The 20,170-nt window shown below is 39.0% G+C and overlaps 1 protein-coding gene across 1 annotated transcript in view; it reads left to right on the top strand.

Annotated features, from left to right (window-relative positions):
• fstl5 (follistatin-like 5) overlaps positions 1 to 20,170 on the top strand; it is a 276,477-nt gene that overhangs the window by 149,678 nt on the left and 106,629 nt on the right. The window contains exons 8-9 of the mRNA XM_042492899.1: positions 3,813 to 3,824; positions 8,798 to 8,918. Coding sequence (XP_042348833.1) covers positions 3,813 to 3,824; positions 8,798 to 8,918 — 133 coding nt within the window. The remainder of the gene's footprint in view (positions 1 to 3,812; positions 3,825 to 8,797; positions 8,919 to 20,170) is intronic.

The following is a 20,170-nucleotide window of genomic DNA, read 5'->3' as shown; positions in this document are numbered from 1 at the left end:
TCTGCACGTTTATGTACAGTTGCAGGTCCTTAAAATGTCTTTAAAGTCCAGTGTGTAGGATTTAATATAATAAATAAATTATGTTTTCTTTAGTGTATAATTAAAAACCATTAAATAAGACGTGTTTTGTTTTCATAACCTTTAAAGGTGCCGTTTATATCTACTTAGGTAATGTCCACGGACATTGCAATGTTGCACCTCCGTGTTCCTACAGTAGCGCAGAGCAGACAAACCATTCATGTTTTCGTGTCGACCGCTGTATTGTGAGCCCCTTTGCAATGAGAGTGCCTCACAAACATTTTTTAAATATGAATATTCTTTAATTAGTGTTTTACTAGTTTCAGTTCACTGGGCCCATTGCTAAATCTTATACACTGACATTACACAGACATTTGAATTTATGAGGTCTTAATTGCCACCAGCATATTATTGGAACTGAATTATTTCTTCAGTTTTTTTGGCAAAATGAGTCAAGCTCTTCCATGTGAAAGTCCACATTTATAATTTTACAGATCTTTAAACAACTGAACCTAATACTGTCTTGTTATTTTATACTTGCACTCACCTGTTGGCAAAATGTAGAATAACTTACTCTCATAACCATAACTCTACATAAAACCTACCTCTGGACAGGACTTCATATATAATGTATATTTATCTTTTTATTTACCTGCATTGCCTAAATAAGAAGACTATGTATTTTCCAAAAGTCAGTTTTAATTTTAGTTGAAAATCATCTTTAAAAACTCTCAAAAAGCATTAAATGTAAGTGTCTGATATCTGGTTACAGATTCTCCCCATCTCCCTTCATTCGTATTTTGAGTGTAATTCATTTAAAAAAAAAAAAAAGATGAAAATGCACAATTAACAAAACGATGAAACAAAAACATGAACAAAAAGATGAATTTGGCTGATAGGACTATTGTTAATTTAAAATTTCCATAGAAATCACGATAATATCATTACTATGGACTCTTTTGTTCCAGCCCTTATGACAACATATAGATCAAAGACCTTAAATGACTAATTATTCTTTAATATTGTGTTGCATTTCTATTATGTCGCATCAACACTTTTTATAAATGTCTTCTTTTTTTTCATCTTTTCACTGTGGAGTCATATAGGCTTCATTTTCCCCTCCTGTATTGAGACAGTGGGGGGGAGAACAGGCTGTGTTGATAATCAATCAAAGCTTGGCCTTTTGTGGTTTGCAGTCATCATACTTGCGAAAAAACAAAACAAAACTTGATTTCAGTCCACAGAGCTGATAGCTTGCGTTATACATCATAGATAGAACAGAACAGAAAGAAGGATGCAACTAACACTTTGCATTTTAATTAACCCTGAACCACTTTGGTACCCACAGGATCTTTATGTTGCCTGTATTTAATGTTGTTGCATAAAATCACCCGTCCTCTGTCTCTGCGGTACGTGCAGCATGCTGGGTTGATGCCAGTGCAGCTTCATGAAGTGAGACTGCGTTAAACTACTACAGAGACCAATCCGTCTCCTCAGACTGAGAGAACTCGCTGTACTTTGACCCTGGAGGTCTGTGATTGTCAGATTTAATTTTTTTGTTAGTGTCTAGCAAAGCCTAAGTTTACAACCTCTAGTGCACAGATTACCTCCAGAACACCGAACACAAGCAGCAAGTGAATCAGCGTGAGTCTCTCGTGGCTCATCAGAAAACTGTGTGCAAACCACGCAGCACCACGAGAAAGTACCAATGGAACATTAGCTGCACACCAACGCCGGCTTAATCCAGATTTATTTTTGGCTCTCAGACTTCCAGTCAATCATTGTTGTCCCTTCCAGAGAGGAGAATGGATTTCGTCTGCACCTGGCATCCGCAGACTAATTCTAAATTGCCTCGCAGACAATTTCTGTATAATTGCAGGCTGTTAATATTTGTGAGCATCCACTGCCAACCTTAATTAGAGTCATATTCCTGTGAGTACACATGGGAGGTTTATGCAGTCTAATCTTGCAGTCCTTCCCAGTTTCAAATGTGGTTATTTTTGAAATTTTGTCGACATTCAGACTTAGTGAATCGCACATTAATCCCAGTGGTGCGCTTGTATCCCGGAGTTCAATAGAGCCTCTCTAAATTTTGACAAAGCAGCTTACTGTAATTCCATGAAGTTGACAGTTGCTGGCTATTGCATCATCATCCAAGGCTGTCAGTATTTCAATCCTCCCTGAGTGGACGAGCCAGAGACACAGTCGTGTTGTGTGCATGCCTGTGTGTGCATGTGTGTGTGTGCGTGTGTACATTCATGTGTGCGTTTGGAGATGCCGATTCTGTGGTCCCGGAAATAGCTCAGAAGATGAAAACTGTATTTGATATTTTGTAATTCTTTAAAAGTTTGAAAATCCAACAATGTCAAAGTGTGCTTTGCAGAAAGATTATGAAGTTTGTTAAAGCAGCTACTTTCTGCGGTAAAGTGTCCTACGTGGACGAGTCATCAGTGGCATTATTAAAAATAGAAAACATGTTATGAAGCGTGGAACTTCATCAGGAATAGATATAACACAGGAAGCTGTACAATCGGAGCTGAATCTTTCTTATCTTGTCCTTTGGAGGTTGTGTTTTTATCTCCCATATTGCTTTGGTGCCTTTTTCACGTGGGTTTCACATTATCTCTGCATCATGGAGATGTACCATATGTAACGTTAAATGTATGTGATATTTACAATATTTATGTTTGGTTCTGATCAGTGTGCAGCACCTTGTGTGATGCTGTTCTATTTGTATCCTTCGTGTCGTGGATGAATGTGTGAAGCTGTGCAACATTATGAGGCAGATAACGCATGAATCCTACTGAATCTCAGTGGCCTGTTTTTCATATCTCCAGCTTCTATCAAGAAGGTGTTTGGTTGAATCAATCATGTGGTCTGGGAGCCCAGAATCACACACTCATGTACTCATCTGCACTACATATATAGTATCTTCACATTAGATCTACACTAAGGTAGATACTGTACATTGAGAATGTCTACATTGACAGAATAGTCCAGTTTTTGGCCTTATTCTGAAAAAAGACAATATATTCCTCCTATACTGTTTACATGGTTCATTCACAGAATTATTCCACTAATATTTCAGTTTACATGAAGTGGTGAATGGTCCAATTAATGTGCCGTAACATGCCGTTTTTTACATCTAAATATGGAAAAATTCTTAACAGATGGAGCATTTTGTGATCTTGCATCAAAATTAGATTTTTACTGTTAGTGGACTTGTTGGACTCCCTCTTTCCTTCTTTCACCTTGTTGACAAGGTTGGTGTAGTGACATTTTCGCATTTCCAAAAACATGTTGATATCCAAGTCTTTCATAATGTTTAATAATGTTTAAAAATAGGTGAAATGTGTTTTTTTTTTGGTTTTTTTTGCTACCCCAGGCTGCCAACTGGCGAGTTGGTTTGTGTGCAATGTAACCATGACAACGCACAAGAGCCGACCGTAAACAGATGAGAGGCCGTGTGTCGCAAACAGAAAACCCTAAATGAGATGAATATTCCAAATTGGCTGTATAAATATTCAAATAATGCTATTAAAACCTGAATGATATTGGCGTATCCCACGTCTTAATTGGAAAATGTTAAATGCAGAAAACAGCCTCATTTTAAATATTTAAACAGCTGTTTAAATGACCTACATTAAGTTCACAATATTGTCATTTCTGCAATAATAGTGTGCTTGTAGCTGTACCTGTTGTCTGTAATGTGATGATGCTGTTAAATCTGTTATGCCTTAATGCTTTTATTGAACTCAACGTGTTAATGTTTGACCTCTCTTTTACTCCAACAGATCCCGTCCCAGGTAGGCTGTTTTTGATTGTTGTCTCAACAGACTGACATCACCTCACTCTATTATTTTTTTCTTGCATTCACAAAAAGCCCACAAAGCTACTGAGGTGCCTACAACAGACATCAGCATGATGCTGTGAGAAATGCACAGGTTAAGGACATCAAATAAGTTGAATGTTTTTTTCTTCCTGCAAACGAATTCTACAGCAAATGCATCATTTTCATCCAAAACAAATAATCCGTTTGTCCATCGCTCAATGCTCTGACCTTCCCAGCCTGCCTGTGGCTCTCAGCTTCAAGCAATTTAAACACAGTAAAGATCAAAATCTCCAAATGTAGGTGACAAATTATACTTAATTAAAAGTAAAAGGCAAAATAATTCACTAAACAGCTGGGCAAAATAAATGCACTCATAGTGATGAAGGAACATTTCACCCCGTGCAATAGCGTGGCTCATTTATGTAAACAGAATTTTGTTTGTGATGCTCACAACATTGAAAAAATAAATCCAACAGAAACATCTCTTTCCAGAAAGTGTCCCCATTACTCTGAGTAATTGAACACCATCATTAAGTTTTGTTGGGAGTGTTTCTCTGGTAAAAAGTAGCTCCAGTGGAAACTGTTGACAGTGAGGGCTGTGGATGATGCATACAGAGTAATGGGGAACAGTGTTTCTCAGAAAACACATGCTGCTGAATCTCTTTTTAAATGTCATTTTTCAAAGCTGAGAGCACCATAAGTAAAATAACATTTAGCTCCATTATATCGAGGTGGAGGCAGAAATGATAGCAGCCGAAATCTAAAAACATTGGCACGCAACACTGAAGCATTAGTAGTCGGGTTTCCATCCAAATGTGGTGCAAATTTTAGGGTAATTTTCAGGGAATAATTAAAAGAAAACAAATATATATGCTTCTCATCCACTGTTTTGCGAATATTAGGAGTTGGTTCATCAAGTTAAGCCAAGGTTATCCCAAATATTAATTTATTTATGGTAGCCTGCCACAATTAAAACATCTGCCTCCACAAATAGTTTTTTTTTTATTTTTGGATTGTCATTAGAAGCACAACTGAAATATATTTACTGTTTGATTATCCATCATCATGCGTCTTCGAATACTATCTCATAACATCACCCAATGAAAACACAGTCACCTCGCAGTTGTGTTTTATTGAACTTTTTGAAAACGTTGCTTAAGTTTTGCACAAATCTGTAGTGGAAACCAGCGTAGTGTTAAAATAAATAAATAAATAAATTTTCAGATAAATGGAGCTGGGCAGCAGTGGTGTTCAGCCTTCGGTCAGTCCCACAGAGCCAGCAAGTGTGATCTGTGGTGAGAGCGTGCGGCAATGTGAACCTTTACAGAATACAGGCTACATATTTTTAGGTGATTTTTTCGTGGCTGCAAATATGTATATATCAGTGACAATATGATCGAATAACAACTCTCCAGCTCAGCCAGATTTACTGCTGTACCTCAAGTCCACACTGACTTGCTTACACGATTTTCGACCTGACATGCCGAGCTTCGCGTGGGAGTGACCACACACCTAGTTTCCTGTCATACATTTTTATCAACAAGTGAGAAAAATGTGACTTCTGTTATTTGAGTGAACTGGCTGTTTAATTTCAGTATACTTTCATTCTGGGGAAACACATTTCTCTCACACCTGGGGTATTTTCGCTCAACTTATTGCTTTCCTTTCACAAAGTTTCTTAAGGCGTGAAACTTCCTCGGAGTTGGTTTTCTGAAATGCCTCGTCACTAGCTGAGGTTAGCGGTCCACTGAGGTGGCTCTTTAGTGTCCTTTCAGAGGTGACCGGCACTGACAGCTTTATTAATTATAGTTTCTTGAGGGCTATGGCCTATTTGTAAATCCACCTCTACCTGCCCTTGTCTCCCTTCCCTCCGAGTAGTCGTACAGCGGCCTGCTTTGTCTGCAGAGAGCTGCGTGCTGGGTGCTGCTGATAGCTGAGGTGAGGGTGGTGAGGTGAGGTGGAGGAATCATGTCGACAGCCCGCGCCGCGGCTCGTTCCACCCCTCTGAGTTTCATTTCTCCCCCCCATTCATTTTTCATTTAAGAAGGTGACACAATATGCTCTCAGCCCAAGGGGCCAAAACGCACCATCGATTTCCCCTCATATTGTGGAGCTCTGATGCTTCACTCAGCTCGAGCCGTTACCGAGCTCGTAGGTTAGATCGGAGCACACCGGGACGAACTGATAAACACACTGTGTGCCTGTAAACACGACGGCTGACTCTCCTCGCTTGTCTGTAGACATTTAAGGAGAAGCAGAATGCCAAGATGTAAACAGCCAGCGGAGATGTGTTAAAAATGTTAAAAGCTATTTAATAAGAAAAGACGTTTTTTCTTGTTATGACCTCTTCTGAAAGAGGCGAGGTAATTAAGGCTGACTCTGTTTTTTAATAAATGAGTGCTACATTCAGTTGTAAGCAGCGAGGAACACGGGGTCACACTCACGGACATTCTTAAGAGCAAAAGTTCACACCGCTGAAGAAATCTGAATGTTTTTTTAATGCACGGCAGCAATCAGGAGTGAACACGTTTTGGCACTTGGCCTTCATCAACTTAGTGGGCACTGAAGACGACTCTAATGAAGGCTGAGTGCTGGAGCTTCTTCATTTCTGAAAAGCTGCTGTGCATCGGAAAGTGGTGAAAACCTATTATTGTGAACAGGCGGTTCTTTTGTTCATTAGTTCTAATCACTCGATTTAGTTAATGTGCTAACACGGCTGCCGTTATATAATTTGATATAGATTTGAGTATTTCCTCAAATTAGTGAACAAATTTGAACTTCAGAGATGATTTCTATTTCTAATATAATTTTATGTGTTTTGAAAATGATGGAAAATTAATTCTTACATAAAATAAGACTGATTGTTATACCAGGGCTGATGTAGGAGTAAAACAATTATTTGATAAATTGGAAGAAAAAGACGTGTAAGAGTGTAAGAGTAACCTTTTAAGAGTAACTCCCCAGTGATAGCATACATCGATCACTGGGGCTGGGTAAATGGTACATGGGTTGGCACTTGTAGAACACTTTTCGAGTCATTCAACCACTCAAAGCTCTTTTACGCTACTTACTTACACATTCACCCATTCACGCACACATTCATACAGTGGTGGCTGAGGCTACCGTACATGGTGATCAGCTGCTACATTCAAACATTTACTCATCCAAACCGATGGATTAGCCGTCAGGAGCAATTTGAGGTTTGGTATCTTGCACAAAGATACTTAAACATGAAGACAAGAGGAGCCGGGGATCAAACCGCTAAACTTTCAACTAGTGTGATACCTGCTCTAACACCTGTGCCACAGCCGCCTGGCTGTCAGGACTCGATACCTTTAAAGGTCCGGTGTCTAAGATTTAGACACCGGACCTCATATAAATATAATATATGAAGTGCTTATTCTTTAGTGTAAATGAATTTGAATACATTTAGTGAAAATAAGAATCATCATGTTTTTGTTATCTTTAAATGAGATGTTTTTAGTTAAATAGAGAGTGGGTCCACGTCAGTATACTGTTCCACCATATTTTTTTTTCACAGCCATATGGCTTTTAATATTTAATCATCCAGGCCATATAAACAACTATCAGGCATATGTATTAAATAGCAATATAACAGCCTATATTTAAAAGGCAATAAAGAACTCCATAATAACAAGCAGCCTTTATTTATTTGGACCCACGTTATGCCAGCATAAGCTTTGGCTGTTCTTCCATCTCATGGGTTTTTTATTCATTATTTTTAAGGGTTGGTTTTACAAAGATATTCCGTAAAGGCAAAAAGTGCTAAAAAATCATCTTTATCTAAAAAAAATCTGTTTTGCATAATATAAGATTATATTTAAGTTATCCTGGCGAAATATCTTATAGGTGACACAATATTGGGCTAGTTAATATGCCATTAATTAATGTATTTATTTATTTGGTATGTTTCCCATCGGACATTTTGCTATTGATATTTTCATCAGATGGACAACTACATGTGGTACCGGCAAAAAGGTGGCATATGCCAGCATATTACCCTATATAATACAAAAAGTCATTTTAATGACTTGCCAAGATGGCTTTTTTACTGCAGTGTGATCTTATAAAGGTGGCACATATTCGCTCTTTGCCAGATGGATTCATCACACCGGCACACCAGCAGTGGGCTCATTAGCTTTGGGGGCTTCAGTCTGTGCCACAGCTGAATAACTTACTCTTCAGTTTGCTCTCTTTCTTGTCCAGCACCATTTTCTTTGTATTCACTGCCTCAACAATCACAACACAGCATGAATTGATCATGTTTGAGTTGGCGCTACATGAGTTCACATCATGGACAGCTTTTGATTTAATTACATCTTTTGTTTAGTTTTTGAATCTGCCACATGAAAAGTAAAGTGCAGCATGTTTTGTGTTGTTGTTGGACGTGCAACAACCAATATTGTGGCCTTTTCAAGGACAATGACATTTGAAATGAGCAGCACAAGTTAATTTGATTGAACGTGTGTCCCCAGCACCATATTTCACTGTTTCTGTTTACACAGCAGCTAACACTGTGTAATTTCTATGCTAATCAATTATAGCCTCAGTCCCTTTTCCATCAGATCACTTTCCTCTGATGGGAAAAATGACATGTACCAGAAAACAATTTTTCTTAACTGTGAATTTTAACAGTTATTTTCCTCATTTGTTTTCTGTGGCACCAAATGGCTTCAACTTTTGACTGAGATTGATGGACATTGCGCTACAATGTGCCATTATGGACAGATGAAATATTTTTAATTTCTATGCTATGAAACATGTTTGTCATCTCATCTGCACTCTGCAGGCTTGTTGCATTCACATTGAAACTGTTCATTTTCAGCCTCAGTTGCCTTCAGACATCACTTCTGCACTGTTGGATCAAAACCATGAATTCTCTCTGTCAGTCGTTACCACCTTTTTTTGTCTTTCTCTCTCTGTTAGGACTTTGGGGATGATGGCTCACTGTACATCACCAAGGTGATGACGACCCACATGGGCAACTACACCTGTCATGCTGATGGCTACGAGAAACTTTTCCAGACCCACACTCTTCAAGTTAATGGTAAGTGGCTGCCACAAAGACAGAACACACTTTTTAGCTTAAAATTTTATCTGTCTTTCTCAGTACTTTATTTATAATTTTTCCAGTGTATCAGACAAGACATTTACATGAGCTATATCTCATGATACAAATATGTAAAAACAATAGAGATAAATGAGAGGAAAACAAAGAGAAACAGAGGTCACAAAAGAAACAAACAAACAAAACACATGCATCATAAAATATTTAAGTATATATAGGACACACCATCTGCAGAGGTATGAGTTCAAAGCTCTAGGCCAGTTAGACTACTCATATAGTTTACTAAATCCCCCAATTGTTGATAGATTCTGGTCCAACTCAATACGTGTTAAGTAATATAATTTTACATGTTGTGTTATTAATATGCATAGAGACGGCTATTGCAGCTAAAATTAATTACTGGCTGCTCCTTGTAGGAGGAGCCTTCTTTCATTACCAGCCGACTACTGTGTTTTTGTGTGTGTGTGTGTGTGCACGCGAGTGCGTGCATGTGTGTTTGTGCTGGGGGCAGGGAGGTGCTGTGGATCGAGAGGTGGCATGATTGGGTGACTAGGCGTGTCCTAGCCCCCTCCCAGTCTTGCACGTTTGTTTTTGATTTTTTTTTCACATTCCAGGGAAGAGGCAGTCAAGCTAAAAGTGGGGTTTAGTTGCTCTTTGATGGGTCCTAGGTTTGTAAAATCTCTTCTTGTAGCTTAATCTTGCATCTGATTTTTTAAAGCTCAATGTTCTGCGTTATATCTTTGATCCGTTAGCCGTGTGTTGTGAGAGCTTACATCCTTCCGTTTAAATAGAATTAAGCATCCAGCTAACAGGAGGAAAAGGTAATGACCTTCTGTACGTGAGCAGGGAGATTGATATTATCCAGAATTAGGAGTGTACCAAAAATGGTAATTGTAGAAGAAAGCATGATATTACAGCTGTAAGCCTTGGAAATAGTTTGAAAAGAGGACAACCAGAAAGAGGCACATTGTAAGCAGGATGATAACATATGGTGGATAGTCGCTGGGGTCTGTTTACACCTGTCACATACCGGGCTTATGTTTGGGAATATACCTGCAAGTTAAGCTGTGGAAAAGTGTAGACAATGTAACACTTTCAACTGTATTAAGGTATGTCTTGAATTGAATGGACCCTATGAAGAGCTATGTCCCATTCCTCATCTGACAGTGTTACCCTTGGATCATTCAAATAATTTGATTCCTGCTGTCGGGCCTCAAGTCTCTCTCCACGAGTATTACTGAAATTCAATGCATTTTTTATCTGCAACAGCATACATACACCTCCTAAATCACTTGCCCTCTGTTCTCCTTTGAGAAAAAAAGAGAAACCAAAAGTGAGAATTAGTTTCATGATGCCATCCCCATTTTTTTCATTAATTTACCAGAACATTGTTGGACATCTGTCTACATAGATAAAGACTTTATTGAAATACAGCCAATCAAATCTTACACAAAGCAGTAACGTTAGCGTTTTGTAATAGGCACAGCAGATGGTCACACTGAGCCAGACAGCAGCTTCACAACACCAGAGCCACAGACTCTGAACAACAACCCGCATTAGCTTTCCTGCTAAAGTCACTTTATTATCTGACTTACAAGCATGAACACAAGTTTTGTCCTTCACCTTAGCTTGTTAAACGAACTTTCAGCAGTGAAACTTGTATTGCTAACTTTAGTTTGCAGGCTAGATAACTAATGAGCTGTTTAGCTGCAGCACATTAAACGCCATGTAAGCGTACCTGAAAACGTCACTTCAGCCCGGTCAGATGCTGTGAAGTTCTTAATCTTCAGTACCACCAACAAGTCTGAACAAGTTAGTTTACTTTGTCTCTCGTTCCCAGCGGTGAGACACTCTGACAGACTACCTGCTGTCAGTCAAACACGACACAGACGCCCCTCCAGCCGGCTGAGACGACAAGGAACATTTCTGATTTCCCCAAAGACATTTTTCTTCCTTTTAATTATTAACACTGTGAACGTTGAATTTAAAAACACATTGACACAAGTCATGTCTTTCTTGAGTTAAGTGTTGTATTTTAGAATCTATCAGCCACTATAAGGCTGGCAGATGGGAGCTTTAGAGTGTAGCTCAACATAAAGACGGATAGATTTGCTCTCGGTGTAAAGATTTACTGATTCTTGTTGTGTTGGCAAAGTGATTATCAAAGTCTCTTGTCATTGGTCGAAGGTATTTGTTCAAACATCTCTCATCTTTGGGCAAAATCTTCAAATCTTTAAGTCAAACAGAGCGATGATAACTGGGACATCTTTCCCCTTGAATTTTTCTGTTGGAAAAAGTGTGAATTATTACACTTTTCTTTGTCAGACGGCTCAGGCTCTGTTCGTAGTTCTGCTTCTGTTTGTTCCAAATTAATAGCGGATGTTGATTCTGGTCTTGTTCACCACATCACTCCTGTGCATCAGTACACTTTACCAGGGAAACGCTTCTGACACTGTGTGTTCACAAATCCGAATACAACAAATTAGAGCCAGTAGAAAAGTGAAAATCCACTTTTGGGAGAATAAATTGGGTTGTTACTCTAAGTATTTATTCCTAGGACACAAAGGTCCTCCCCAAAAGAGTCCCTCCCCAGCAGTACTTCAAAACAGAGAGTCTCTTCTAAAAGCTGTGGATGGCTCTTCTTATTAATGGAGACACTACAAAAAAATTGGTAAACTGTGATGCCATTCTGCTCTCAGGAAGCAGTCGTGCTGTTGTGGCATCTTTTTTAACTTCTACAAATGCTAAATATCCTACAAACCAATTCAACTGCTATAACTTGTAAATGTTTAACTTGAAATGTAGCAAGACAGACTTGGAGTGACATTTTACTGCGTTCTGTACTTACATTTAGGGGTACTGAAGTATTGTGAAGGTCACTGTAGTGTTTTGGCACAGGCAGTACTGCTAAAATAACTTGTTGTTAGTTTGGGATTATATGCTGCTAAGATTTTTGTCTGTACCAGCTACTAACAGGCCACAACTTACTGAACTAACACACGGCTCAGTGCTAACTACAACAGTGGTTTTCGGGCTGGCAAACAGGCATCAGCTTTTAAGTTGCAGAAACTGAAAATATGGTTGCCATTTTTGAGTCACTGTATATTTTGAGCAATTCAGACAATATGCAGTAGTCTAGTATATCACCTTAATGATGAAAATGTGAAAATATGTGAATGTCTAATGCCAGTCAGTCAAACGTTTCACCCCACAGTCAAACAACTTAATTTTCTTTGTCTTTATTTAAACAAATGCCTGTGCACACGTGAGTAAACGCACTAATGCACACACAGAGGTGTCTGGTTGAAGTTCTGACTGTAACCGTAATATTTAAATATCACTTATACAAAAATTATATGTATGTATATATTTTAGGGTGCACATTTTAATGTTTGCTGTCTGTATTGTTATACTGTATGTTAAAATGTGTTTGCCACTGATGGCCACCAAAGACCAAGATGGTTGTCAATGTCATTCGGACAACCAGGGATGCATGATATTGGATTCTTTTTTGTGATATTTGAAATGCTGATACATAATGACTCATTTTGCTGATACCGATTTTGAAATACGCACTTTTTTTCCCCAACTAATTTTAGTGATCCTTAAGTCTTTTCTGTAGTTGAAATTATTCATACTTTTATTGTGATGGATCACCAGCAGATGGAGACGCTTTTCAGTGTTTGTCATATTCATTAATCGTGCAAAATAACAAAATTACTTTAACTTAAGGTTGATGTTTTGAACGTGTTCACATTGTCAATTAAAAATTAAATAAATAAACAAATTTTGGTTTCTTGTATCAGCAGAAATGAACACGTAGTTTTAAAACCAATATCAGCTGATACAGATGATGTGCCGATATTATCATGCATCCCTACTGGCAGGTGTTTATGTGGAGCCCTGATATGTAAAGAAAGTATGGCGGATCGGCCCAACATGAAACCCAGAGGAGTTCGGCTCACTTTCCGCCATCGCTACATTCACTCCTCGCCCTGTCGCACACTCGACTGTGTTGCTGCCAGCTCGCAAAATACTTCACAGGGAGGGCTATCAGTCATTGTTCGTCACTGTCTCCACAAAAAGAGTTGTGTTTGCAGCAGCACACCACTCTGCTCCTCCGCTCCCTTTGCATCTGCCCTCTGGCAGATCACGTCACTTTAAGACCTGCTCTCCGAAGATTGACAACGAGTCAGAAATAACCAATAACAAACCCTGACCCTGGACTGTAGCGGCAGTGTCTGTAAATATTTATTTAGTTTCACTTTAATTTAAGCCCCAAACGCTGTTGAATTCATAAATGTTTACCATTATTCAACTTTGACCAGTGAACTGGAAAGTCACCCAACAGAAACGATGTTGTCTTTATGTATGTTATCATTCAAACACCAGTGTCTTTTTCATTGTATTAGCCAAACAGACTAGAAACTGCAGCCCTACTTGTCACATGTTAATTACAATTTTATAGCTTTTAAATATTTGTTTGTTGACAGTGTTTGCCCCACAAAATCACAGCTGTTTGATTGAAGGCCTGTAGGCATGTCGCAGTACCAAGGAGTAAGCAGTCGATACCAGTGTTGTTGTTGTTGTTGGTCTTTGTGCTGAGCTATTTGTCCCACCCCTCCTCCACTGTGATTGGATGGCTTGATAAGAAGGGACAGTGATGAACACAGCCTTTTTTCCAAAGTTTAAAATTTTTTGACTGTTGGCGACCTGAAAAAAACACCAAATGTGAATCACTCAGCACAGAACAGACACGCAGCGCCTCGTCACACTGCTGGCATTTGTATGAAGTGAAAGTAAGCAGCGCTTCTATTGCAATCAATGAGCAAAATATGCTGGCCTCATGAAAAGCACTTTTCTTTTCGTCGGGTTGAGCTGTCGCTGCAGCTGCACTTGTCACTGTCTTCCATGTTTTGTTGCTGTTGTTGTTCTCCTATTAGGCTTTCTTTCTTTTTTGGCATGTAACGGCAGACAAAATCCCTTGTAGGAGTATGATATTAGAAAACGAGTACAGTCACATTTTCAGAATTTTGGCTTCACTTTGGTACCAAAGTATCACTTCCCTAAAGCCATCTACTGTACGTTAGCCTTGATGCCCATTATCTCTGAAGAGTTTTATATTCCACTTTCTGCTAATTGGTTTGAGCGAGTCCTCAGCATGGTGAGCCTGCTGTGTGCATGCTGAAACAGAGAGCGAGCAGAAAGGGCAAAGGTTTAGCGGCTGGATTGAGTTTGTGCGAATGAGCCTGTTTTCTGGTCCTAATGAGCTGAATGTGAATAAAACCACAATGATGAAGAAAGAGCCTCATCGTCATTACATTTGACAGACAGTTAGTTCATTATCATTCTTCTAAAAGATTACTCCAAGGTTAATTGCAGTGATCTGCAGGTCTTATTATACCAAGTATTGTGTTTACGGAAACAGAGCGAATCTCATGAGACCCATGACTTTTGGTTGTAATTGATACTGAAACTTTCAGATGACCTTTTTTTTTTTTTTTTCTTTACTGCAGACTGAATTTCACTTTCACAGTTGGGGTGAAGTCTCTGAGGAGCAGCTTATCACCCTGTCATGAAATTTCTAAAACTCAATTAAGAAACTGCAGAAAGAGTCAGTCTGAGAAACTGAATTTAGGGGGCTGTCCATCACTCGGAGGCCACACGAGAATGACAAGATATATACTATTGGAGTTTTATTCAGAGGAGCTGATGAAATTTAGACTGGAGGTACTTAAGAGTAACTTTTGATTTCCCTGTGAAGCAGGCGGAGAGGTTTCTGTACTGTAAGCTTGTGAAGAGGATCATTCAGCAGTTTTGGGCTTTAATCCCAACTTTCCCCATTTACACACACACTGACTCATCAAAATGTCCCCCGTGGATTTTACACATGCACTTTGGGTATTGTCCGAGCGCTATTGACAGTCAGCTTGTTTGTGTTGTCTGCCTCATGTTGATGATCACACTGTAATGCTTTCCTCGTTGTACACTATTATCTTCAAGATGTTCATTTTGTTGAGATTATTTGTTATCTCCAGTCTGCTCTGTCGGCTCCTTTTCTTTAATCTATAGCCCTTTGTTGCTGTGACCCCGCTTTACCCACAGGAATCGATAAAGTTGCATCTAATTTGTACTGTGGCTGCAAAGTTTGTCTGCTCTCGCAGCCACTTTAGCAGAACACAAATCGTTGTTTGGGCTAAATTAATGAAAGTCTTGCTTGAATCGTCAAACACACGCCAACCACTTCTGCTGCTGGAAAAATAAATTTAGTTTTCCACTCTGGGAAGCTGCATTCATTTTGAAAAGATAATTTGAAATCTAAGTATTTCTGATGGGTAAAATGTAACAATGTGGGTCCTAATGTTGTGTTTACTTGTGCCCGGCAGCATCGTCTTTCAAAAGGTAGCTCTTGCTGTCTGCAGATATTAATGATACATTACACAAACATTACTGATGCAGTATAATATATACACAGTTATTTGTCAGTGTCATTCATTATTGCCCTCTCACCGTGTTTGAAAATGATCTGTCAAGACCCCTTGGAGAATTCTCACCTCATATTTTTGGGGTTGAAGCTCTGGCAGTTGCGTTGTGGGGGTTGAAAGCTTGGGTTAGGGACTCAGACCTGATGTGTCTGGAGGTCGAGCCAAGACACCGAATCACCTTAATGCCACGCTCACGACAGTCACCTGTGGGTAGACACCTGGCAGCTGATTTGATTTGTGGAGATATGTGAAACTGGCAAACTTGTTTATTTGTGGTGTCATTTTCAGGCATACCTGTAATGTTTAAAGATATAAAGTTAACCCTTTGAAGTCTGGGCAAATTGGCTTGATTTCTTTCAAAACATGAGAGGGAGGCAATGAGCATTGAAAGACAGAAAAAACCTAAAAATGAGCAAGAAATTATAAAAAAAAAAGTACAAGAAAATTACCTGAAAATTAATTTAAAAATAAGACAAAGCAAACAAAAAAAAAGAAAGTTAAAGAAAAACAAACAAGGTAAACAAGACTTGGAAAAAGTGCTTATAAATATGATATTTCTGTAGCAAATTTTTAAATATGCAATATGATTATAAATATAGTATTTTCTGGAGCGACCTTTAGCTAGCCTGGTAGAGTGTGCCATTGCTGAGCCCTTTGCAGCGGCCCGGGTTTGATTCTGGTGTGCAGCTCTTTGCTGCATGTCATCCCATGTCATCCTTTGCTGCAACTCCCATGTTTTATAAAGTTAAATAACAGTTTTTATCAGTGAAGTCTGGTGACTTTGAGATAATGGGTTTCTCTTTTCCATCAAAAAGGCAAACTCATATTGATTTTTTTTTTTTGCAGCCCTTTTTTTTGGGTGGCTAAAAACTCAGTAATTGAAGAATCATTAACTCAGCATCATTTTATTTTATGAAAGGTGCTTTTCTACCTGTAAGTTATTAATAGATTTTTATTACCAAACATTGCTATAAGTCTGTATTCATGAGGCCGAGTCAAAAAGTAATGTGACACTTCCACCATGTAAGCCTGCAATGTTAGCCGCATTTATCAGGCACATGATGTGCTGTGCTGATCCCTCGCTCAGGACCTTTGATATCATAGTTGTTGTGGGAAAGGGCCGTAGCCAGAGGTGCAGCTCACCTGGATGCACAGCTGCAGCTCTGGAGTCAGAATTGTTGCTGTGAGCTGGACCGTCTCTTTCAGCAGTAGTTGAACTGTTGTGTTGTTGGTGTTGTGGAGACTCGGTGTTGGAGTTTTTCCCGGAGAGTGAGGGGGTTACTCACATGTGACTGCGTGTAGCATGAGAGCCCATTTCTGACTTTGGTTTTGGGACTTTTTTTTTGAGGGGGAAACAACAAAGAAACTGGTAGAGGAGTGATTTACGGATACTAGAGACTCAGATTCAGAGAACTTTATTGTCTGTCACAGATGTGGGTACATGCAGTGCATACAGTGCAAAACTAACTCAGACAATAAACATACAGCATGTGTTCCTAAACACTGACTGAAAACCTAATACAAATGATTTAGACAGAATTATATTACAGTATACTACTGTGTGCAAAGTGGCATAATGTTTATATAGATATATGAACCACTACCTTTTATTTAAGATCTTTATGGCAGTGGGAATGAAGGAGTTTTTATAAATGCTTTTCTTTGCCAAGGGGACTTCATAGCAGCGGCCTGATGGTAGTAGCTTGAAAGATTTATGTGGAGGGCGAGTGGGATCATTTCGAAATAGCTGATTAGTCATTAAATTGAAAGTTAATCTGTAACTATTCTGATAGCTGATTCATCTTTTCTGATTCATGCAAAAATGTCTCAATGCTGTGGGTCAAGCTCCCTAAATGTGACCACATGCTGTTTTTCTTCATATGACAGTAAATGAAATATCTTGAGGATTAAGACTCTCAAACAAAACAAAAAGACATTTTAGATGCTGCGTGCTGTTTATCTTGGAAGTCAGAGACAGGCACTGGGAATGAAATCACACTTAAGTTGATCCTTTGTCAGTACAAGTTAGAAAACCAAAATGTTGCTAGCATTACTAGTTTTAGCAAGTTTAGCCATTGTGAGCAATACTTGTTGATGAGAATGCATTACATGTTTTTTTGCAACTTTTCTACAGATAGAAGTTGAATGGATTTTGTGCACAACTGTTTTAATGACACACAAAAAAGACAAGTGCTTATAAACAGTTGACTATCACAGCTGTCACTACGGTTGGATTTTGAGGTCAAGGTTAGTGAACTAGGAACTCAGAAATTTCAGCCTCCGAGTTCGAAAGACATAACTGCGACTTTGGACAAATTGTATGTGGTTTTTACCCACTATTTGCCATCTCATAAACTAAATGATTGGCATATTGATCAACAGTAAAAATACCAAATGCTCTATCACACAGTGTTAATGAAAGTGAAAGGTAGTTTTGTGTATCTGCCCCTGATTCGGAGCAATCGGGGCAAATTTTCACCAAATTTTGTGAAAATTTGGGACTGAAGTTCTCCCATAATCCTGCTGATAACCAGACAAACAGACAAGTCCAACCACAAATGCCTTGGCGGAGGTAGTGGTTGCACTCAGAAGATGACATCTCCTTCGAAGTAAAAATAAAAAAGGAGCGTGCAAACACAGTATAGTGACAGTTCCTGGAGATCCATTATGCTTCTTAATTTCTGTGTCAGATCTTTTTAAGGACAGCTCCAATAGTTTTTACTTTTGTTTTACCCTTGAAAAGTACTTTTTCACCGGCTATGTGATGAACATGTAATGCATTGGATTCAGGCTTTGGATAAAACTGTTTCCTGAGCTGGATTACTCCCACATGTCCCTCGGCGGCATGAAGCGAAGGTGAGAGAGTAATCACAACTGAGAGAGGAGGCTTTCATCATGGTGAGAGCATATTTGTCATGGTGCGTGTGTCTGTGAACGTCTGTGTGTGTGTGTGTGTAGAGTACGTCAGGGCGGTGTGTGACTGAGTGTTTCTATATGTGTGATGCAGAGAGCACGGCATCACGCGTGTTACTTCGAGCGTGCGTTGTTCACGGTTACCTGGTCAGTTCTCACAATGCAACGGTTATGACCGCCATGTTTTTCAGTCGCAGCCTCAAGTTGAATTTGATTGAAGAGTTGTAACAGGTCTGCCAGCCTCAGTTGGAAATCTCCCAGTAGCGTGATGGTGAAGTGGTCTCCTGCTATGTTGTTTGTGTGTTCTTTGCTCTCTCGTGGTATGTGTGTGCGCCTCTGCACGCCTGCTCATCTTCTAGAGCGCCATGGCCGACGGGAGCCTTGCTGAGTGATTGACGACTGGCTGGGGAGCTTTATGATGGAGCTGTCAGCCCTGCTGTGTCGCATTCTCCTGGCAGTGGCTCTCCTGACACTCTCAGAAACACATCAGAATGCGACTTCTCACACATCTTGTCTGAATCCCGTTTTGAGTGGAAAAATCCCACCGACCGTCTCGCGCCTTTCATTTTCATGACTGTCCAGGCAACGGAAACGCTGATTTGCACGCAGGAATTGAGTTTGCACATGCACATTGGTGGAGTGTGTAAGTGAGGTACTTGCAGAAAGGCAGGGAGAAAACACACTTCTCCTGTTTGGAGGGAAAAGAAGCGTTTGCGGCTCACCGTAGCTAATAAGGCTGTTAGGAACCTGGTGGAAGATGCAGATTTACTGTGAGAGACGGAAGAACATTTGTTGATGTCTTCAAGCAGAACATTGGAAGCTACCAGCTTATTAAGTTGCTTTCAATAATTCAGTCAATAAATTCATGTCGTCATTTAAGGGGAGATACTTCAGATGGGAAGGGTAATAGATTCTTGATTAATAGATATCGCCATGAATTTAACCATTTGACACTTAGTAATGTAATGTATGTTAGACAGTTAGTTTTCTTATTTTTTTTTCACACTTTAAAATCTGAGCAAATCAGCTTTTCTTTCAAAAACATGTGAAGAAGGCAATGAGCAACAGGAGAATACTAATACTAACTACCAAAAAATTAGCAAGAAATAAGTAAAAAGTACAAGAAATTTACCTGAAAAATAGTAAAAACAAAGGACTGATAATTTTAACATAATTTTAAATAGGTTCTTGTGATAAGTTTTTCTCTATTTTTTTGTCCTTTGTTTTGTCACAGTCCCTAGCTTTCTAAAAATTATTTCTAAATCTAATACTTTCTTGTTATTTTGTGCAGAATTTCTTGCTCATTGCCTTCTTCACATGTTTTTGAAAGAAATGACGCCATTTCTCTTGAGGTTCAAAGGTTTAAATACTTGTGAAAAGCATCTGAGAGCAGCACAATGAAAGTTATGTCACTCCAGGTTTCAAAGGGTTAATTATGCAAACTATATATATATATATATAGTTTGCATAATTAANAAATCTACTTCTTTCCTGTTTTTTTGTGCAGCATTTCTTGCTCCTTGCCTTCTTCACATGTTTTTGAAAGAAAAGCTGATTTGCTCAGATTTTAAAGTGTGAAAAAAAAATAAGAAAACTAACTGTCTAACATACATTACATTACTAAGTGTCAAATGGTTAAATTCATGGCGATATCTATTAATCAAGAATCTATTACCCTTCCCATCTGAAGTATCTCCCCTTAAATGACGACATGAATTTATTGACTGAATTATTGAAAGCAACTTAATAAGCTGGTAGCTTCCAATGTTCTGCTTGAAGACATCAACAAATGTTCTTCCGTCTCTCACAGTAAATCTGCATCTTCCACCAGGT

The sequence above is a fragment of the Plectropomus leopardus genome, chromosome 9 (assembly GCF_008729295.1).
Source record: "Plectropomus leopardus isolate mb chromosome 9, YSFRI_Pleo_2.0, whole genome shotgun sequence".
Lineage (NCBI taxonomy): Eukaryota > Metazoa > Chordata > Actinopteri > Perciformes > Serranidae > Plectropomus > Plectropomus leopardus.
This window is presented reverse-complemented; position numbering and strand designations above follow the sequence as displayed.